Genomic DNA, 23,981 nt, shown 5'->3' with positions numbered 1-23,981 from the left:
CTCTCTTCCTGATGTAATTATAACATCATCGCGTTACTTTCGCACCTCAAGAACGTCTCCATGCTGCTTCTTAGCACCACCTGCGCATGATCATTCATCTTGCCACAAGTTTTTCACGACCGCCAGCATTTCATCCATATGTCAAACACAAAGATCAACATGTTTGTGTTCAGCTGGCAGCACAGGAACCTGCAGCGCAGTGATACACAAATAACACCCACGAGGGTGTGGGAACCATCACAGCACATTTCATCACAGTGAAGGAAAAAAGTCCTCGAGGATAATGTGGCTTTTACACAATCCAATGCCAGCGCTGTTGGAAATGTTATCTCAAAATAGAGCCCATATGAGCAAGGACAAGCTCCCTGGTTACTCTTCCATAGCAACATGCGTTATGGGAAATATCACAGGCCTGGATGTGTCACTGATTAATCACACTGCTTCATTATCATAAACATTGTGTGAGAGTTTAATACTACAGTACAGTTCGATTAGTGATAATTAATCCACAGGAAAAACTGCTGCTGCGCTGCTTAAACGATTCACTGTTCCAGTCTGCATCTGTGCTCGTCTGTGACGTCCACAACCTGACAGTGCACGACCCAACCTGTGTTATTATTAACCAGAGAGCCACTAAATAAATGTAAACGAGCTGATTAACTAGAGTAAACAGATACACTAGCAGCTCTGTGAGGCTGTAAAGAGATGGATAAGAACTGAGGTCAAAAATGTGTTTGATTTGTAGTAATCCTGGTAAAATGGTAGTAGTAGTAATGTTAATCTAACATAGTGTTGTTAGATATAATGCTTGCTTAGCAGGTATTTGGTCATAAGCTAAAGTGTACAAATTGAAATGTTGACCTCATGGTGGGGCTAGATGAAACGTCAGAGAATCACCAGCAACCACCAAGTTATTAAGAGTCATCTTCTGGTGACCACAAATGTCCAACATCCAATAATTTACACAATACATGGGTAATACATTACATTTACTCGGACATCACTGTAGCTTAAGTAAGTACTACTAAAAGTACTACATCTTTTTTAATAAGTTCAAGGAGATCAGCTGTACGATTGAGTTCAGGTAGACCAGCTCACAGGATGAGGCTGCAGTTGTAACGTAAGTGCTACTTCTTATTATCTTATTCACAGATATTCCTGCATACCGCGTCGTTGATGTTACTTGGAAAGCACGTTAGCGGTGCAGTATTTCTGGAAGTGTTGGTCCAAGTGGTCCAGCACCATCCAACCAACTGACATTGCCATCCCTGAAGCCCTGCTGCTAATGTGGCCAGAAGCTGAGTATAACTATCAAATTTTGCCGTTAAGCAACTTTTATATGGGTTAGTTCATTCTTAAATTATACTGGAAAGTGATCCCTCTCTTGCTGTTGATTTGGAAGCGCTTTTGTAGAAGCGCTAATGAAAACAAGTCAAATGCTCCATGGTTTGAATGGGGTTCAACTTTTCCAGATAATGCAGGAAAAAGCCCAGGTCCCATAATGGACCATAACACCATGAGTTTGACATCAAGTGCCGACTTGGAGGGAGACTGCAGGGTCTAGGATGCTATTAAGGACAGGACCCACAGTGTGAAGCTTTATAGCATGTTGCCGTTTTGGACACACAATCAAGAAACTACAACCAGAGAGTAGTGTTATTGATCAGCTGTCAAAAACACCTGCTGACTGGGGTGTGGCCTGGGAGTCAAGCTTTCAGCCCAAAGAGGAAAGTCCAGCAGCAGTTTTTCTGCTCAGTGTTGATTTAACCTTTAATCTCCCGCCGCTCATTCTTCCATCCTTGGACCCTGACCCCAGCTGAGTGTTGAGAAATGCCTCTGAGTAACAGTTTAAACAATGATAGAGAAGTAATGGGCGAGGCTTTAACCTGACTAATGATCCTCCTGACTGGTTAGTCAGTGCGCTGAGCACAGGTGACACATTAGATATATTCAATCACAGAGGAATGCAGTCAAAGGTCTTCAACAAGCAGTGCCACATGTTTGTCATGTGGTGGGTTTGTAGCGTCTCTGTCTCCCCTTCTAAAAAAACAGGCTTGCAAGTAAGAAAAAATAATACATAATATATAATATATAATATGCAGATTACTAAATTACCCTTTTTCAAGAAAATGTAGTTTGTCTGTGAATTCTCACGTCTCAATCTCATTTTTCCTTCATCTGTTCTTCAACCTGCGATTTTAGGGACGAGGTGTGTTTGAAGCCAGGGTGAGGGGAGAGTTAATGCGGCCAACAGTGAGAAGAAACTGTGTGTTTGTGGAGGATCTGATCCAAGTTATGATTTTATGCAGAATCAACATTTGTGAGGCAGAAAATAACTTTGAAAGATGTGTATTTGAGTTTGTACTAAAAACACCCGGTCTTGTAGCAGGTGAAGAAAATGGTGAAACCGACCTTCTCTGCTTCCTTTTGCCAACTCTGGCCTGTTCTACACCGCAGCCTTCCTCAGCCAAGAGCCCATAGAGTCCCTCACCGCCTTAGTTTGTCTTTGTCTTTTTAACCTGGATGCTTTTATTGTCATCTTGACTGAATTAACATGATAATTGTGACTGTAAACAGACTCACAGACTCATAGATTACATACATTTTCTACAGACAATAAATATCTTACAATAAAAACTGTGAGCGAAGCAGCACTTGATGTTGACTCTACATCAACAAGCAACAACAAAAAAAGCTGAAAAAACAGGGGATGCCTAAATTAAACAAATTAATTGATTAAAATATTGTTTTAATAACAATAATAAATATTAGTTAATAAATATTTGTTTTTCTGTGGTGTTCTTGCTGAAGTGTCAATAGTGTTACAGCGTGACATTTCATTTTCATTCTCATAATATACCAATACAGGAAAGAGAACTTTAGTTTGTATGAGAAAACCCTTAAACTGTGGCTAAATCAGAATCAGCACAAACAGGACAACAAGCCAAATACACTCTGCACTCGATCTGTGTTCCTGAACCTGGTGTTAACCACAACAGAAGAACCTGAACCGATAAAAGCGTTTTTATGGGTCAGAAGCTGATGGTGTCGACTCTCCAGTGCTTGTGCTGAGAGATAAGGAACTTCACAAATGCAAATTCATCTGTGCACGACCTAATGTTACTCAGCTATTCAGTCTTACCCTGAACACAGAGGGACACACAAAGCTGGACCAGTGAACTTACGCCGTTGGTGTTATTTTGGCTAAAGATCAGTTCAGCCTGCTGTGTCATTAACTTGTTGTTATGATAACAAGGGCAGAGGTCGCAGACGAAGGCTACGATGCTGGGAAAGAGGAGGCGACTCAGAGAGGAGAAACCCTCATGCCCCTATGAGAATCTTTTTTTTCTTAATTTTCACACATCAGAATCAGTCATCATGAGGAGTGATACCCTTAATGTGAAAGCATCTGTGTAACGTCTTCTGTGGCTCTGGAGGGAGCTTTCTCAAATCTGAGGATAAATAAGTCTCATGATGTCCTCAGGATTATCGCAGTTTGGGATTTGGGACTACAATTTTTCTGCATCACCAACAAGTCTGAAATACGCGGGTGTTTTAAAGGAGGGAGGGTTTGCTAGGGCCGGATTATGGGCTGTCAGAACTAGTTTGTGAGACTTTCTGTCCGACCATGTGTTAAAACCTGATCCGAGTGAAAAGCTGTCCGTCACAGATGTCCGTGAGAGAGATAGTGTTTCAATATATAAGTATAACGGTGCACATTTTCAGACAGTCTCCACTAGAGGACATTTATCCAATAAACGAGCGAGAGAGAGAGAGAAGTTCAAAGCCTGGCTCCTCTCTCACCTCCACACAGCCGACCAATCACAGCGTGAAGAGGCTGTAAATGTCGGATCATCGGTTTTTGGAAAGTTACCATAAAGTTACCAGTCACAGATCAACTGTCACTGGACGTGCATTAACATGAAATGAAGAAAACTTATATTTTTTTAACATGAGTTAATGATGAAAGATTAATTGATTCCTCTACAGCACCGCATGATGTTTTACAGTTTTACAGGATTTGAAGAAAACACTTCACACAGACACAGAAAAGTAAGTAATCAAGAAGGATGATTATTCCTCTGGATGTATGACAGTGTTTAGAGCTGGTTATCTCTATGACTACAGGACAGGGTTTTTGTTTTCCCTCTTTCTACCTTTGCCACCTCTTTCCCCTCATCAGTCTCTTTTCCCTCTCCTCCTCCTCCCCTTCATCCAGAAACAGGTGTAGCCTGCAGGGTGGAACAGCTGTCTGCTGCGGCCCCAAGTCAGCGAATCAGGTCCAACGTGCCAACAAACCCCAGCGAGACGCCCCTCCCCCTGGTATCTTCCAACACCTCCACAGCCTCTCCCATGCACCCACCTATCCGCCTGCACTCCGAGAGCGGCTGGTTGTTTAGGAACAACACCACCGCCTCAGTGCTGGTTCCAGCCGTCTGTCTCTGCTGGTGCATGAGAGCACGTCAGTGTGACAAATACAGCAACTTGACTGACATGGCAGCGAGCCGACGGTGCATCAACACAGATGAGAGTCGGGCCCATGGGATGCTGAGCAGCCAGTCTCCACTCCCCCCACCCCGCAGGCCTCGATGTATTCGTCTCTATTACTGCAAAGATTAAAACCTTGCCAACAAAAACGTAACAACCCCCTCCAACCCTACCGCCTCATCATCTTCGCATGCCCCCCCCCCCCCCCCCCCCCCCCCCCCCCATCAACATCCCCTCTTTCGCCCCCTCCCTGCGCCAGCGCCCGCTGCCTGACTGTCTGCTGTTGCAGCTGTCGCCAGCCTGGCTACAATCACAACACACCGGGGAGAAGAAATGGAAGAAGAGACCCAGGGAAAGCAGCGCAAGGGTGGAGGGAGTCAAAAAACAGAGAGTAACTGAGAGGTATATTGTGTGTATGTAATGTGGGAGGTGGTGGTGATGGGGGTGGAAGTCTGAGGATGAGGAATGGGGGAGGGTAGACAAAAGATGAGAGAGGAGGAAAGAGGCAAGAGAGGGACAAAAATGACAAGAGGGAAGAGCAGAAATTAGGGCAGAGGAGGAGAATGAAATATTGGGTAGAAGCAGCTGAAAAAAGGGGGGAGAGTCAGTGCAGGAGGGAAGAAAAGGAAAGAAACATAGAGCGAGATGGAGGAGAAAAGGCCCAAGGACTACGAGAAAGTAGGAAATAATGAGTGGATGAAAAGATGCGGGCTGCTAGAGGTAAAGAGAGATGACTGGAGGGAGAGCTTTTGTAATTTTCCTGGCTGCACATACCAGATGTCAAACCAGATATCTCAATAGGTCTTTCCATTTTTCGTTCTTTCTTTCTTTCACACATCTCTTCTCTCATCCTTCAAGAGATTTCGAGCAGAGAAAGACATAAAACATTGCTCCAAACACAGAGAAAAGTCTATTTAGTTACAGATACAGTATGAAAAATTCAAACACTGACAAATACAGATTGACAGCTTGAAAACTAAACTGACGTTTCTCCATCAAACCCATGCAGTTTTCTTATGTAAAACTTGAAAATATTTTTCAGTGTAGTAACTGCTTCACCAAGAGAGGACTTTTGTCTGTCACCTCTGCTTCCATTTAGAGCATCGCGGTACATACACAACGCTCAATTAAGGCAAAAAAAAGTAATGCAATCAGTGGGTTTCTTCCCGTTCCTCCACGCTTTGATATGGAGGTTGTAGTGAGTATGCTCCCATGTCATCGATACCGCGGCTTGGCTCTACTTGTACAACCACAGGCCATCAGGGCTCTAATCCTGAGCCGCACAGTGGCACAGTTTCACCCTGGAGCCATTCACTTTGTCTCCACACAAACGCAGCTGCCAGATTCGTGTGACCAGGCAGCCTCTCTCTCAGAAGAGATGGAGGTATTAAATGAGGCGGCTTTCTCTCGGCTCTTTTTGCGCGGAGTGTGTTTCTATGTGTGTGTGTGTGTGTGTGTGTGTCTGAGGTATGAAAGAAGTACTTACAGTGTGGGAATTCGCAGTGAGGTCTGAGCTTTTTTTCTTTTTTTCTTTGACTTATGACAGATTTTAAGTTTCGTGGCTCCTTTAGTTTGGCAAACTGCAAACCAAAATTGTTTTTATGTATACCATAACTGCAAAATATTGCTCTTTGTGTTACTGCTGTGTACTGTGTGTTGTGTAGGAATCAACCACATGACAACACGTTCACTTGTCAAATCTCTCCAGTAGTGAATATAAACGTTGAATTAAGCCTTACATTCATGGCTCCATACACTCTAAACATGCGGTGTGCTGTCCGTTGTCTGACTGAAGTGCTCTCTACTTGACTCCACTATGTAAGTGGGTGAAGGACCTTTGGCTCGGGGGACACCCAGCGCCTTCTCTGCCTGGCCTGACTCCCCACTCTCCGTGCCAGGCTGCTGGCAAACAACAATGACCCTCTAACAGCAGAGTCAACAGCCTCCAAACATACAACAGCCCAAGAGCTGCCAATGTAATTGTGTGTTTTACTGTATTTATACAGTATGTCTACTGAAATGTATAGCTCTGCCCCTCTGTGCTTTTGTAACTGTGGTGGCAAGAAACACAAAGTAGCACTGTGTTTATATTCAGGCACATTTTTCTACAGAACATTCAATTAAAGCTTTGACCTCTGAGACCAAAAGTCAACAGATATCTACAGCATCAAAACTGGGTCAAAATCTAGTAGATGGCTGGACCGCATATATATATATATATATATATATATATATATATATATATGTACACACACACACACACACACACACACACACACACACACACACATATACGATATATTGTCTATCTTTTTTATGCTGAATGTTTTTATTTACTCTGTAAAGAGTCCTTGACTGTCCTGAAAGGCGCTTATAAATAAAATGTATTATTGTTGTTTTTATAGTTGACATAGTTAACTGTTAACTGCTGTAAACAACAGACATAATCACGTTTGCATTCAGCCTAGTGTCAGCTGGTTTCAGCCCTTTATCTGTTTGCTTCTCCTACTCTCTGTGCTCGCATATACAGGATTATAAAACTGTTCCCATCTACATGTTTTTCTGTTGCTGTTGTCAGACAACAGAACAAGTTTGAAAAAGTGACTGAAGCAGCCCATTAAGGCTCCATGTTAACCAGCAGGCTGCTGCTTCGTCTCTCTGCCAGGCAGAGACGTTACTGGCGACTCTTTTCTATGAAAAGTTGCCAATGGTGGAACTTGATGAAACAGTAAGGCAGATCTCTTGTTGAACCTCACGTGCTGTTGCCTCTCAGACAATCTGTCTGACTAAAGGTGAATTGAATTTGAGGCGATGCTGAGGAAACACACTGTCTGTGGCGTTTACCACTGTTTGCCTGTCTCCTGACTAGAAGGTGTAAGATGTTCCAGTCTTATGTCTTTTTATGCAAATACAGAACAATTACATGATCCGCTGGTGCACAGCATGTTTGCATGTAATTGTGTGACTGCGTGCAGCAAGAAAAAAGTAATCGGATCTTTTACTTAAGTAAAAGTAGTAATTGCACGGTGTAGAAATACTTGCGTGTTATCGGTAAAATTCATGCATTTAGAATGTTTCTTGAGTAAAAGTAAAAGCTTCATCAGCAAAATATATTTAAAGTACCTACTGTATAAGCACTTCACTTCTACATGCAGCTGGTACAGGTCAAGCTAAATTTCTGCACAGCAACTCAAGATAAAATATAAATATGGTGAAGTAAAAAGTACAGTACGTCCCTCTGAAATGTTGTAAAGTAAAAGTTTAAAGCATCATAAAATGGAAACAGTCAAGTTACTCTTAAGTATAGTATTTGAGTAAATGTACTCAGTTACTTTCCACCACTGATTGTGTCACTGTATGTACTTGTGATACAGTTTGAAGATCAAAATGTGACTGAATCTGATCTTGAACATGAACATTTGAACAGTGATCAGAAGCGCTTGATCAAACCACAAAGTACCTATCCTGCAGAACCACATCAGTGTGGCGTGTTTACAGCTAAAACTGTTATCAGCTGTATAGTGCAATTCATAATGTAGCCAACAACAACATACAGTGTGAGGATGTATGTCAGTATGCTTGGCAGGTCCACAGGGAGTCTGAGCTGCAATGCAATAAAGAGAGCAGGGAGTCATCACTGTTAACTGGCTTCAAATCAACTTTTTATTGACCAGTGGAGAAAATAATCGTAATGTGTGTGTATGTGTGTGTGTATTCATTAGCAATCATGCAGCTATTGACTGGTGTCACTGTTTGGTTTAGCTGTGTCACCGAAGCTCTCCCTCTGTCTCTCACTCACTGAGACAGAGTGAAATTCAGTAGCATTCGCCTCTGACAGCGAGGCGATTCAAACATCTGTTAGCAGTGTGGCCGAGTTCACACGATGCCAGAGCTGAGCACGGTCCAAAGTCCTTCTAACAATCCACGCTCTCATACACTGTTTTACTGGAGTTAGTTTCTGATCAAGTACTGAAATGTCCCCTCCATCCCACAACATGCCTCATCAGTCAACTACAGTTACTCATTTACCAGAATCCCTTTGGACAACCCCCCTGAAAGCTGGATAAACTTGTTGTATTTGGGTGTACATTGTAAGTAAATGGAGATCACAGCACTGAATTCTTGCCTATTGGGGCATCGAAGAGCTCTGTATCTTTCAGGTTTTCTCCCTGCTGATGCAGTTCTCAGAATAAATATTGTGAATCTAAAACGCAGGTAAATACTTGCAAATTGATCATGAGCGACTGACACCAAAATCTGATTTTTGCAAACATTTCATGTCTGAAACAAACTCAGTCAGAGCTGCAGTGGAGATACTGAATCTCACCATGACATGAGATGTCTAGTCTGAATGGATATTGCCAACATAACAAAAATGCAGCAACAAATCACTCCCAGAAAACCATAAAACAATATTGCTGGGTGTTTTTTGGTGGCTGCTTTTTACCATTGCATTTTGGGTGACTTAAATGCTTTAGGGAGACCAAGAGTCTACAGCCACACTAGCAGCTCTGTCAGGCTGGACTTTGAGCTGGTTCCTAATATCAGCACGCTAACATGCACTCAGTGTCTATGGTAAGATGCTGATGTTTAGCAGATATAATGTTTATCATGTTCATTTTGTTGGTTCGGCATGATAGCATGCTAACATTTGCTAATAAACACTAGGCAGCCTGGACGCTACAGTAACTCTGTATCAGAAAGTGATGAGATGGGACAACAGAGCTGGAGGTAGCTGGTTAGCTTTCCCCCAATGGAGACAGCCAAGTAAAGGAATGAAGTTTGATGCTTAACTCACAATATTTCTTCTAGACTGGTAATTAAGCAACTGTTAATGCTATTGTTGGCTATGTAGCTATAGAAATATTATTTTGTATGATTGTTTCATTCTTTATTTTTCAAAACAGATTATAGTGCATTATTTATGAAGCTCAGTGTCAACTCTTCCTGATGTAGAAAGAAAGATGGTCTGTTTTTTTTTGTTGTCTTATAAGTCCATGTGGGCAGGGACACACAAAACTCATGAATGTCTAAACCAAAGTTCGTGGAAATCTATCTAATCGTTGTGGACATATTTTGTTGTTTTACATATTTTACAAAACCTGCTGGTGGCACTAGAGGTAAGATCAGGAAAACACCAAAGTGACTAAGATTAATCCTCTAACGACCATGAATATCTGTACCAAATTTCATAGCAATCCATTATATAATTGTTGAGATATTTCACTCCGGACTAGTGGTGGACTAGCTGCTACTGAAGACAATTTTTGTGGGTCACTCAATATCACCAGAACAAATTTGGATTGGCATTTATAATTTCTATATACACATACAAACACTAATTTACATAACTTGACTTGATGTAAAGCACCAGATGGTTTGGAAACACTACACACTGTATGCTACATCTATTATGACTCAGGTTGTAATTAAAAAGATTTATTTATCATGGTCAGATCATTACCTTTTACAAACCCTACACATGCTGGTCTTCATATGCTTACAATTGTTATATAAATTGACTGTATTGGTATAATGAGGCTTACACAGTACAGACAGACACAGAGAGTGAAAAACTGCAGCCTACAGTCCATCATGGATGTTAGCCTTAATCTGTAGCTGGTTGAAAAAGAAGAATGGTTTGACCTCCTCTCAAACTGGCCTTACACTTCTCCTCATCCTTCCCTCCCTCCCCCATCTATCTCTCCATTCCCTTTCCCAACTGAGCCTCCAGGGGTTTCTCTACAGCCACTGCATTCCCTCCTTTACCCATCCTGCCTTGCTTCCACCCATCTCTCTGCTCTGTCATTCACAGCCTACAGTCGCCCTTCGCTGCCTCTATCTCCCATCCTTCGCCCCCCCCTCCCCATCCCCCCTGCAGTGACTCCTGCCATTGTGAGTCCTGCTCTCGTCTTGGGCTGCTGTGTGAGAATGGGGTCATTGTTGCTCTGTTGCAGCATTTACATGAGTGCGTGTCTGTGTGTGTGTGGTAGTAGGAGTGTGAGTTCTCTGCCTTAGCGCCAACGTGTCCTGTTGTTCGACCTCCATACGCACATAGGCCTACATACTCACTGCACATGCACCGAGCTTGCAAACATATCCAGTAAAACACAGAAATTAAAACACACCCTGGTGTTCTGCAGTTATGTAGCTTCTCCTTATAAAGCTTCAAACTGATTTACTCTAAATATTCTCACACTGTATCCTCCTGCTGTCCAGCTGCCAAATCTAGCTAAGACACGGGCTGCCAGTTGATAAAAAATATGTGCATAAGCTTGTTGCCTTCAGGTGGTACAAACAGCACATAACTGAGTTGTTTTGCACTGGGTTTTAAAACAATCGGTCAATTAGTCAAAAGTCATTTACATAACATTTTTTAATAAGAGGTACATTTAGTTATTTTTACCTACTGAAAAAGCTGACGATAGTTTTGTCAGCTGGGACATGTAGCTACATAACAGTTAAACCTTGCAGTTAGCTGAGTGTAAATATTTAGTCACAACTAATTTAAGAAGTTGTTTGTTTTGCGCAACCCATAATTATTTATCAATGCCTAATGCTGCATTTAAATGGGGTCACAAGGTTCACCAGAAGAGTCCATCTGAATGACCCCCATGATGTCGTGTTTGCTGACATTTTCTTCGTAATACGTCTGAGGAAAATGTTGATTTTGAACGGCCTCACCTTTTCCTTTGTCATTATGCCTTTGTATTCCCTGCATTACTTGCCTGCCAGGTTGCTAAATTGTTAGCATCTGTGGCTTCTTGATGCCAACAGTAACATTAGTATAAGCTAATGTTATTTTTAGCTATAAGTAATGGCTACATGCAGTAAAACTGTATGTTACCACAACATTACTAAAATCATTGGTTTAACTTAGTTCTTGGAAATGTCTCTGTCAAAGTAACTTAGTATAAATGGCTGTAACGCTACCTTACGCACGTCACATTGAGCCAAGTGTTTCATGCTGTGTGATCTGATTCACTTTTATTGTCTTTTTTTTTTTTTGTAGATGCTGACATGAATTTTTACTGGGACAAGGAGCCGTTGCTCCCAGTGACTGAGTCAACATTTCTTGGAAAGAAGTGAGGCATGACAACGAGGAGTCTTTTGGCGTCCATGTTGCCGCTCCCTATAACCAGCATTGTCACGACTTAACCACTAGAACACCAAGGATACCGTGTACACGACTTACCACGTCATAACCACGAGCTCATGAGTTCCATTTGAAGGCAAATCTCCACTTAGTACACCTACATTATTACTAAGCTAGTGCAACCAGCTCCAGGTCTCTATCAGTGATGGTGTAGTAATAATACAGTCATTTACACTGAATTTTAATTCTAGTAAAAGAACATTTAAAAAATACCTTTGACTTTGTTGTGAAATCTGAAACAAACCTTGCACCCTTAATTAATAGGAAAATGATGCCTGCAAAAGTCATACCCATAAATGTCCTACATGCATGTCCTCAAATCCATGTCTATTAAAACTTTCACACCTCAGTTTAAAAGACTTTGATGTGATACCAGTCTTTTCTCCTCTATTTGTGCCCCATTCCTCCAATTGCTAGCTCGCACTCGTCCAGTTAGTCACAGTCTCGGCCTCCACCATTCTGTCTCTCTGAGGGATTAGCAGCACTGGCCACCACTCTAATCCTTTCCTCAACAGACTCACTCTTATATTCCCACACGAACAGCCAGACACAAGCTTTTCAATGACAGCGACTATATGCCATATCTAGCTTTGCTAATCTGTTAAGTAGCTATTACAGCACTTGTGTGCAGTGCTGTGGTTGATGTCATGGTCACTAGTTTCCCACATCTAACAGAAAAAAAGAAAGCCAAAGAAATGGTAGTTTCAATCAATCAATTTGTCTTTTCTTGCTTTGTAATTTAAATACTCTGGGCAAATAGCATACTTGGCAAGCCTGCTTCGAGACACGTGGCTCCCACTATTCAGATGATTGTTGACTATGTAAACATGGCTTCCATTTGAAGCTACAGCCGTCAAAACAGCAGATAATGTCACCCTCACTCAGTCTTTATTGTGTGTGTCTATTAGCCTCTGCATTTGTGTTCAACATCACAGACACCTTCATGTTGGACCATAAAACTACCACTTATAATGACATTCATTTGTTTTAATAACTGTTGAATTAAGGTGGAGACATGTTATCTAACACATGCTCAAGGGAAAAGACAAATATTAAATATACATTCCACAGTGAGGCACAGTTGACAGCAGGCTACAAGGACAGATACGAGCCGGCCTGTGTCTGGCTGATGTTACCGTGATCAGCTCACCTGTATTGTCTTACCTGCAGCTGACTCACAGCATCTATAGCGCTCTATAGTGTCAGTGACTCTCAGTGACTTAAAAAGGAACCATGACTCAGTCTTGATGTCCTGGCAGAGGAAATGAAACAGATGTGCTGACAAAATAATCTCAACTCAAGGTCCATTTACTCGCTTGTTCTGGAACTTTTGACCGTTTTCACACAGTTCTCATAAGCAGTCTGAATTTGCTTAGTTGCCATGACGCTGTACATGTTCCAACATTTACACGACTGCGAACATCTCCTGGACTTCTCACCCATGTTGATTTAAAAGTGAATCAACAGACCTAAACGAGGACTCTGTGATATGGTCGAAAGATACGGAATAAGCAAATATAAAGACCTTGAGTTGAGACTATTTTGACAACTGCTGTTTTCAAGGTCAAGAATGAACTGCATAGCGCAAGGTGATATCTGTGTTTAATTTGTAGTTACTATAACACTTTGTCAAGATTTGATTGTTAATTAATTGTGCAATATGCACTCCAAAATGAATCCAAATCCACTGATTCAGAAATAACCAATTACAGGGACGTGCTGGCTGCAGCCTTTGTTGTAGCTTATTCCCTCTCTCCCCTTTCGCAGATATCCCGTCATCCCTCTACTGTCACTGTCCAGTAAAGGCTAAAATGCCCAGTCATAGATCTTCATAACTGGTGCTGAGCCACAGGAGACTACAGACACATACTGTACATACTACTGTACGTCTGTGTAGCTAAATATCACACTATTACCTCTATATCAATACTATCACTATACCCATGACTAGTGGTGCTTTCAAGGGAAAGAGTTTTCAAATAAACTGTTAGTTATTTGGATAAGTGTCGCTAATAAGATGCTGACATTCATTCATTCAGCTACATAAGCTACTTGTGGTAAATGTAATTACATCTACTACTTGTTACGATATATGTTATCCTTACAGATATGAAAAATATATCAGGATATGATGATAACCAAAATCAATATCTAGTCTAATTAAGAGTTGAAACAATTAGTCAATTGATTGATTGGTTGATTGATTAACTTAATCTGCAACAACTTAGATGATTAATTTATAATTTAAGTCATTTTATAAGCAATAAAAAACTAAAAATCATTGGTCCCAGCTTCTCAAATGTGAGTATTTGCTGCTTTTCTTTGTCTTGCATGACAGTAAACTGAAAGTCTGTTAGTCAAGCAAAACACTTTTCACCATTTTATATACAATACAATTAATTGATACATCAAGACAATAATCATATTAATCAATGATAAAAAATTGCAGACCTTGTCTCATACTCATTATATCATTGCACTGCATCTGTCATGTCTACAGTGATCAAAAGCACTTTGAATCTTGTCATCCTTTCCACTAGCTTTGATGCCACATGTCAATCGAGCCATCGAGGAGGACTGGTGCACTATGCTTCGAGAAACAAGAGGCTGATCCTGGATCAGATTGAATGGTAAGGCAGGACCACGGGGGCAATGACCTGCCAACCCACAAACATGCTGTGACATCACTCTAAGGAGGTCATGGTAATCAGATTATCCCCCATTACACAAACTCCCTCACTCACTCGCCACTGTGAGTCTGACCGACAGCAACACTCAGCAGGTTAAAACACAGAGTCACACACGCTCGTAGACACACCTTGAAAAACGTCAACTGGGGATGGGATAATTTTAGAAGAAAGTATCTGAGTGAGCCAAAAATAAAACTCCTGTGTTGTAAGAAATGTTCGCAAAGCTTCAAACAGACGTTCACTCGGTGAGCAGCAGTGTCACGTTTTGCCGAGATGAATTCCTCAGTGGGAGAATGAAGATTGTTTACTGAGCGGAGAAGACAGAGGAGAAGCTCGGGGGCCTGAGCTGCTCTGTAACCGCAGTGATGCCAAGTGGTCGGCGGTTTGAAGAGGACACCTGAGACCAGCGCACCTGGACAATGAGCTGAGGTGTAACCCTAAACTGAGATGAACCGCTGTTTATCCCCCACGCTCTCCTTCTCTTGTTCTTTCCCATCAGTCTCCTCTCTCGCTTCATACATCTATGCCCTCTCTGGTCCCCGAGCTTGTTTTCTCTCCACAACCTGATCTATCCCTCTGTGTTATTCTCCCAATCTTTTGACTCACTACCTCTCTCCTCTGTCTCTGTCTCACTTTCTTCCGATGCTTTCCCCTTCTGGGCATCGCCAGGCTAATGCAAACAGCTCTCTCAGTGTGAGCGTGAGTCATATAATCACATACTTAACGATAAGCACCCACACATTTTCAGTAAGATTCATCATTCAGAGGGAAAAAAGGGTCCAAGCCCTTCCTGCGACATTCCTGCATTTCTTCAGTTGCTATTTTCACACAGACAATACTCTAAATTGGGGGACTGACATTTTGCTCAGCAGCTGACAGCGGCTAGCAGCTGTATGACTCAGTGACACAGAAGCAGTGCCCATGTCACCATGGAAAGGCAGCGTTATGGTGTTGTTGCCAAGGCTCTGCTGTCCAATACGCATCTGATCCCTCATCGTTACTGTTAGAGCCGCACATGGCAGAGGGAGAGTAAAGAGATGGGAACAGGGGTATGCATGTTTGAAGGTCAGATGTGATAGAAAAGTGGGAGACTCAAGAAGACCAAGAGAAGGATTGAAGATTAGGAGACATTTGAGCTGATCAGCAGCATGTGTGTTTGAGCTACACTCTCTTCTGCTGTCTCCCTCTTTAAAAAGCCTTTAGTCAGCATCCTGCATACTCCACCCATATTTGTACACTCCCTCCCCCATCACTCATGTCACTTGTGATAAACACACATAGTCTGACCTGCATGTATACACACACACACACACACACACACACACACACACACACACACACTCAAATGCACTTAAGATGCCTGCTGTGTATTATTTCTTTGATGCACCAACAACTGCAACTGCGTCTTTAAACAGCAAGTAGCACAAAGGACCAAAAATAGCACAGTGAGTTGCAGAGCAGAACTGCTCTCCTTGAAGAGGGGAGGAAAGAGGAGGAAGAGGAGGAAAGGCAGGAGGAGGTGCAGAGAGAGAGATGACAGGGAAAAGATGGCAGAGGGAGACCAGTTCTCCAGGACTTAAGCCTCCCTGCTGTGTTCAATTTAAGTTTCCCATGCACTGTCAGCCCAACTAAAAGCTCACATTGTACACTGGAATGCAATGACAACACTTGATAATCACATTTCTGCAGTGCCACAAAATGATTAGGAGAAGGCCTAATGTTTGTACGTTAACAACTGTCCACTTTATTTGTCCCAATGGATTTCTCATATATGGCAGTCCATAACTGTACAGGCCAAGTAACAGTTGTGACTGCAAATAAAGCATCTTCACCACAGCAGGCCCCTTTTAGAAGTGAGGCAATGCATCAATATAGCAATATATTGCAGTATTTGCAATTGTTTATCAATGTATTTGTTACTAGTGTAAGGTATTACTCTTATCTGAGTTTACTATAAATTATTGATTTATGCTGTTTGAGATTTTTCCGTTTTAAATAAATACTTTGACATTTTGGGAAATAACACTTACTCTCTATCTTGCCAGTAGTTAAATGAGAAGTGACATCACTTTCATATCTGTATGGAAAATATGGAGCTATAGCCAGGAGACAGTTATTTCATCTTAGCATAAAGAGTGGAAACTGTGGGGAACAGCTTGTCTGACTGTCCAAAAGGTTACAAAATCTTCTCCCAGCACCTCTAAAGCTCACTAAGACATTAGACTCCAGGAAACTACTGCACCATGCCAGTGAATAATCCAGCACATAACCCACCGTAAAACCAAAATGTGACGTTTTTACACTTTTTACAAGTTTTTGTATGAATCAAATAATCAAGACATAACATGTTAGTCAGAGAGTCCTTTGGACAGAACCAGCCTAGCTTTCCACTTTTTTCCAATCTTTGTGCTAAGCCACGCTAACTGCCTCCTGATTATAGCTTCATATTTACCATACAGACGTATGTTGAGAGAGGTATCAATCTTCTCATGTAAATGTCAAAACTATTTCTTCAGGTAATGTGATGAATAGTAGATATACTTAACTTCCCGTTAGCTATCTGATGTACTTTTTTTTTTAAAAATAGTATTTGGGTCTATACTACATATGCACTCCCTCACATCTGTACCCGATGTTTGACCCCACCTAGTCAGCTCCATTTACAGTAGATGAGACCTACAGTATGTGAGCTGTGTGAGCTTAAAGGTTCAAGGTACTGACCTTGGAAATTGTAATGTGTATACAGTCTACTTAATGATAGTACTTAATCATGTGTCCATATTTAAGCCATGTGATAATGACTGAAACTTCTTCATGACAACAAAGAAGATCTTATCAGCTGATGATTACCACGAGTTGTGGCTGAGAGGTGAAAATTTTTAGGTACGTGGACCCTATGCTGAGAAATTTGGGGTGTTACAATTACAAATGTTTCTGGCCTGACAAAAACCCAGCTCAGACCAAAATATTGTATGGTGTACACCTGGAGTGTCTCAGCTCTGCTCAGCTCTTGTGTTTTGTCCAAATTATTGTATATTTTACAAAGAAAACTGGTTTAGGTTTGTATAAGCAGACCATCTGACCCTTGACCTTACAGTATGTGCATCAACCCCCAAAACAACTCCTCTTAATTTTTTGTAAAACTGCAAGAATCAGATCTTATCATACGTTTTACTTATTTACAGAGAAGATAAATGACACTTGGTTGGAGTACTTACTATTGCTGGACTTAAGGTCTCTGTGGATGATAGGTACAAATGCCTGGTTGTGTAGGTAGTCCATCCCCGTGGCAATCTGAACCGCCCAGTTCACCAGAACCCTCGGGGGAACCTTCTTCCCAGCCAGGGCCCGGTTCAGAGCCCCTCCTCTGGCATACTCCATCACCAGGCACAGGTTGGGCTCCCGCAGGCAGACCCCACGGAGTGCGATTATGTTGGGGTGCCGGAGCATCCAGAACAGCCTGGCCTCCTGCCGCACGCTCTCTGCTGTGGCACTGATATCCTCATCAGGGTCCTGCCTTGCAGCCTTTACTGCTACTTCCTCTCCCCGCCACACTCCTTTGTATACTTTCCCAAACCCTCCAGCTCCTATCACTTCCTCCAGGAGCAGTTCTGAGAAGTCTATCTCCAAGGGGCATTCACCCACCCCACCTGCCACCAGCCCTCCTGCGGTCAGCTGCTGGTAGCTGGCAGCGTCCCCCCTCGTGACGTAGTTACTTGGAAAGATACCCACCTTGTCCTGAATCTTGCCTGTCCACCAACCCTCATCCCCAGACACTTTGGAGTCTTTGGAGAGAACCTCAAGAAGGTCCCCACGCCGCAGGGTTAACTCCTCATCTGCTGTGGCTTCATAGTCAAACACTGCCGTCCAGTAGGGGTTGGGGTTGTTGGCCCCACAGCGGTGACCAGGGTGGGAATCTGGGGAGCCGGAGGAAGAGATGGTGGAGGAGTTCCAGCTGCTGCCGTTCTCCACCTGCACAACCGGAGCCGGAAACATCGGCGGCGGAGGGGTCATATTCGGGGGCATGGAGGAGGAGGAGGTAGTAGAGGAGGGGGGCCCAGGCGGGATTAGGCAAGGGGGAGGCGGGGAGCAGCAGCCCCCACAGCTGGTGCAGGACAGGGGGGCTGCTGTGCTGCTCGCTCTGCCGTATGGGTTCATGGCAGCCTGACTGCTGTTTGACGCTGTCGGCCTGCCCTCTGTCAACTCAGGCACAAAATCCATACAGGGCCCATTGACTGAGACGAGGTGTCCTCGACCACCAGCAGGGGGGAGAGGGGATCAGAGGATCAGAGAGCTGCAACTGCTCTCCCCCATCACCACATCTCGCTGTTGAAACTGTGCCAAATCCTGTCACCGGTGTCTGCTGTGCTGTTGCTACGCAGTGTGTAAGTAACATGTATTCCCAAAGGCAAGTTCATTCAGGGACAATGTACATCAGGTCAAACAATGACTCTCAGATCAGAGCAGAAGAGCAGAGCAAATCAATGAGTGTAACCCCTGGAAACCTAATAGATTGTTTCCACAATTGTGTCTTTTAAAAAGCTGCCACAGGCTGTCACAGGAGACATGAATATGGGTTTATCTAAGAAGCAGCAGGTCTAATGAAATCTTTTGTAAAGATCACTTCAGTCTGATGAGTTCCTGATCAGAGAATGAACTGTGAAATTAAATCCATCCGACATTATTTCCCTCTCTGGGATCTCAATTTCTGCCTACAATTAATAAAACAGTTACATACTTATTATGAATTACCCCTACATTGCTGTTCACACAAATTTAACAAAAGCAAAATCTGGGCCCGTGATGCCTTTATAGTTTTGAATCTCCTGAGCTAATAAATACATATCCACTTCTGTACTTAATATCATCCCATTGAGAACTAATGTCTTGACTACAAAGCTATAGAGACTCCCACAGTTAATAAAAACCACAACTGATTGTCAGATTAATTTCAGTCTGGAACAGACTATTTAAGGTGCCAATAGTGTTTGAGCTGAGTGAAATCCTCTGAGCAGGGGTCCTCATTATTTCTCATCCAGCCCACTGTAGACGCATCTCCCCTGCCAGCCATCCCCATGAATATGAGCTGTTTTCTCTTCTATATTGCGTTTGGAAATACCCGCGGATATTCGCCCTACATCCCAACAAGCCGGTCCAGGCTAAATCCTACATGCATGGCCACTCATGAGCCGGTTCAGAGTCCCTGAATAGCCTTTACCAAAAAGGCCCCGTCCATTTTAAGACAGCTGGGGAATTACAGAAACAAGCTGACGGCAGGGCAGCAGGTATTCAATACAGAGCTGTAAAGTGGCACCATGTTCAGCATCCAGCCGAGTCTGAACACAACAAACCCGCCTCCGTGTCTGTGCAGCGGCCTGGTCAAGTCGCCTCTGCTGGGCTACATTTGTGATGGAGACGAGTCCTCGGTGGGAAAAGAAACTCTTGCGCTCCAGAGATATTAAAGGGATGCCAGCATTGATCATTATCCTGCTGCTTTCTCAGCACGCACGCTAGTTTCGGATCATCAATCGATAGTGTTGTAGCGAAGGTGAGAGTTTTAAATGTCCGCGACTCCCTCAAGAAAGGCAGCAACAATCACACGGTGCCAATAAGGTGGAAAATATTGTCAACGAAGGCTTGCATGGAGGCATTGCTGCATTACAGTAGGCTATCACTGACCCGAGTGGACGAGATGAAATAATGCGATGAAGAGATCCACTGCGGCTCCATGTTGCCTTTATCAATAGACTGACACCCCCTCTCCATAATAATAATAATAATAATACAAATAATAATAATAATACAAATAATAATAACAATAATAATGTTATTTATTATGCGCGCATAATCTTGTAGGTATCCAGTCCCAGCTTGCTCTTCCGCCCGAAACAGCGTAAACAGCTTTATTATAATACATTAACATTTACCGTTTACTATAACCTAACCCGGACACTGAGGGCAGCAATATCCACCGACATCATCGCAGGGGCGTGTGGTTGCATCCGAGTAAGAAGGACCATCAAGGACTGTAACCCAATTTGGCGACAAATTGAAACGCTCTCGGGAGTCCCTGACGTTGCTGCTCAGCCAGCTGTCCAGACGTCCATCGTATTCAAACAGGCTTTTCCTCCTCAAAGACGTGACATTTCGAGCACCGAGCTGTCAGTCTGTGGGCTGACTTTGCATCCAAATACACCGGGATGCCGTTCCCATACGTGGGGACAAGTGCCACTTCTTTCACTGATGTACAAATTACGGGGATGGCTGTGGCATTCAGACTGGCCAGCACTTAGCCCCAGCACATGTGTGCAGATCTAGGGAGCAGCTCAGCGTGCAGGGCGGAGACAAGGACGCCTCAGTCTGTTGGAACGAGACTAGGCTGTGCCGGTGATGAGGTGTGCTGCTGCACTGTGGGTAATGTAGTCTCCAAGGGATCTCCTGCTGACCTACATCATTCTGGCAGCTGATATAACTAAATAATTAACAATATTAAGGAAAAGGCTGAGCGGTGGTGGAAGGTAACCAAGTACACTTACTCAAGTACTCTACTTAAATACAAATTTGAGGTACTTTTTGAAGTACAATTTTCTGCTACTTTACACTTCTTCTCCACTACATTTATTTGATCTTTAATTACGTTGTCAATTCAGATTAATAATACAAATCCTTACCTATAAATAAATTATGATGTATTATAGATTTAGGTAAGACTTAAATGATCCTGAGGCTACCTTTCAGCAGGCATATATAAAGTGATGTACACATTATAGAATAAATAATTATAGTCCAATAATATAATATATTGTGCAGAAATGGGGCATTCTGCGCAATATATAGTTTCACTTTTGGTACCTTAAGTATATTTGTGTCCCAAAACTTTTTTACTTTTACTAAAGTAAAATTTTAAAAGCAGAGTATTTCTACACTGTCGCATTACTGTTTTTACTGAAGTTGAATATGTGAGTACTTCTTCCCTGCGCGAATGGACAATTATACATTATAATGTAATGTAAAGTGATAAAAGAGTCGTATTTTATATTCTCACTGGAACATTTAGCTTCTTTTTTCCTGTCCACATGGTCAGTGACTAAAGGTTATTGAGAGAACACCAGCCCTGAAGCTGGCAGGGGTTCAGTGTGTTGCTCAAAGACACATTGGCAGTTGAGCCTCATTTTGTTCAAGAGTGAAAAATGAAACAATTACTCTGAAAGGAGCTGAGGTTGTCTGTTAAGACTAGAGTTAGCACAAACCTGTAAAAATGTTACTTGGGGTTCACTTTTAGGCAAGGAGAGCACAGAGTGAGGGGAAAATATGATCATTTCCTTGATATTGTATAAGACTGGGTTCTCTGAGAAAATGCCATTACATGACATGTTTGAGGGTCTTGTGCAACCTGAGCACAGACACAAGATGTTGATGGATTTTGTTTTAGTAATATTTTATAATACAACCTGCAATGTACTGCGTAATTGTGTTACTGCTTCCTAGGTACAATGGAAGAAAACAATATGGGAATAGGGAGTAACAACTGGAGGACATGTCACCAGATTTTGTGGGTTTTTCAGGACTACCCATCCCTATCTACAAAAATCTTTAGGGTATCATTTTTTCCTTATTTTTTTTCCTTTCTTTAAAATACCTAATTGTTACTCCCTGGTATCCCATAGTCTAGTTTTCTTCACTGTATTTACATTAAAGGGAAATGTTACCCGATTATACAACACAATAACACTGTAAATTACAGGCTGTATAATAAAGTTTTCCCAATTTTTGAATTAAAACAAAGATTACCCTAAAGAATTAGTTATGTTATTTAAAAAAAAAAAAACTCCTCTACGAACTCCTCCTCCTCCAGAATTTCATCGCAATTCAGAGTACAATCAATCACTGGGTTATTCAGACAACGTACAGTAGTGGTAGTCACAACCATCAATCTTTAAGCTGTGCTGACCCCTGGTGTCGAATGAGTGAAACTCAAAGACTTGACTGGTGGTTCAGTTTCCTTTTCATTTTCAAATACGGGCTAAAAACACAATCCCACTATGTTTTTATTCCACTGTTTTTTGATTTGTAACTCCTTCTAGATGCTTCAACATAAAATTTCCATTCAAACTTTAAAATGTTCAGATCAATTAACATTTAACATTTGTGAAGATGCAGCACTCTCCCCTAAAGTTAGAAACCAAAGGGAGAACCTTAAAATGTTCAATTGTCACCCCAGTTTGCTCTGTAACAATAAATGGGGCTCTGACGCTGTGAGGCCATAACATTTTTTGTAATTTCAAACACCAAAATGAATGTTCCAAATCTTAAAGTTTATGTCCAGTTTAAAATCTGGATGAGGCCCGTTATGGGTTACACTACACAGCTACCTAGATTATGGATTTAGCAAGGTAGCCTATTTCCCCCAGAGGCTCACAGTAAGTTATATAACTGCAGTAGCCTGAATGATGAAAGCAAGTCTTTGACTTTTTTACACTATGACATTTTCAAACAAGTCTATACTTCCAGATGTTTTTCTATTAGTTCATCATTTTCACTCAATAGCTTTTAATATGGGGGTTCAATTAAAGAGTAATGTAATTCCTGAATTCCACATTTGTCACTTATGACATTTATTCGATATTTTAATGGAATACACATCTGCTGATGCTTAAGAAAGTCAGTACCCTTGTGTTGTCTATCAAGTAGCCTGATTTGAGGATTCTCTCTGATGTCTAGCTTTGGGATGGATGCATGTTTCCAAATACAAGCTTAGCTGTCCTTTGGGCACAGGAATAACATATGTGACATTTAAGCCTTTTATTTAGTCGAAATTGCTTTCAAATGAATGAATTGTATGTTTATGAATACTGTGGGATTATTATTAGCAACTTGAATTTCAGGTACAGCCGCTGTTGGTCTTTTACTTTCACTTACAGATGCAGTTTATGGATTTTTGCTGCAGTTTATGAACTTTGAACATCCCTCCACTATCAGCTGATGTTTGTGGATTATGTTTCACTTGCAGTTGATGTTTTTCTGGACTGGATGTCTGCGGCTTTACTCCATGTCCATGGGAATGTGAGTACTCATGTTGTGTAAATGTGTCATTTAACAGCCATTCAATCCGTTTCCATCCTGCATCTACGGGACGGTTTGGCATGGGGAAAATAGCAGGAAATTAATAAAAGCCATTCTGACTGGATGGCAGAACTGGTAATGGTTCGAGCCCGGCACTTGTGGTGTACTTCAGGCTTAGTTGTGGGGTTGTTGGACTCGGGCCACCAATCGGACTGCACTTCAATCGGATCTCTCTCACTGAAGTCTTTGTAGGAATGATATGAATCACAACAGCATAAAAAATGTTAACTGAAAAACAAACAAACGCAGAAACTTTTCATACCTGTGACACTGATACTGTGTTTTTAGGAATTAGTTTGAGTTGTTATTAGTTTTGATATTTAATAATCAACTTAACTTCTGAATTTGTCACATAACAGTTTTTAAACTGAGTTAGTTCATGAAATACCAACTGGCATCAGAGGACTGATAATGTTTAGCGACCACAAGGTTGTGCTATTGACTAATTTGTGAGGATGCATAAAATCAAAATCTGATCATGCAGAATGATAAATATACATGCTTTTCTGATGTTATTTCTGAAA

The 23,981-nt window shown here is 42.0% G+C and overlaps 1 protein-coding gene across 1 annotated transcript in view; it reads right to left on the bottom strand.

Annotated features, from left to right (window-relative positions):
• Positions 1-20,586, bottom strand: part of map3k10 (mitogen-activated protein kinase kinase kinase 10) — a 35,389-nt gene extending 14,803 nt beyond the window's left edge. Inside the window, exon 1 of the mRNA XM_056374368.1 lies at positions 17,553-20,586. Within this exon, the coding sequence (XP_056230343.1) occupies positions 17,553-18,555 (1,003 nt within the window). The 5' untranslated portion in view covers positions 18,556-20,586. The remainder of the gene's footprint in view (positions 1-17,552) is intronic.
• Between the last annotated feature and the right edge of the window lie 3,395 nt (positions 20,587-23,981).

Source organism: Seriola aureovittata, chromosome 4 (genome assembly GCF_021018895.1).
Source record: "Seriola aureovittata isolate HTS-2021-v1 ecotype China chromosome 4, ASM2101889v1, whole genome shotgun sequence".
Classification (NCBI taxonomy): domain Eukaryota; kingdom Metazoa; phylum Chordata; class Actinopteri; order Carangiformes; family Carangidae; genus Seriola; species Seriola aureovittata.
Note: the sequence above shows the minus strand (reverse complement) of the source record. Positions and strands in the feature narration are given on the sequence as shown.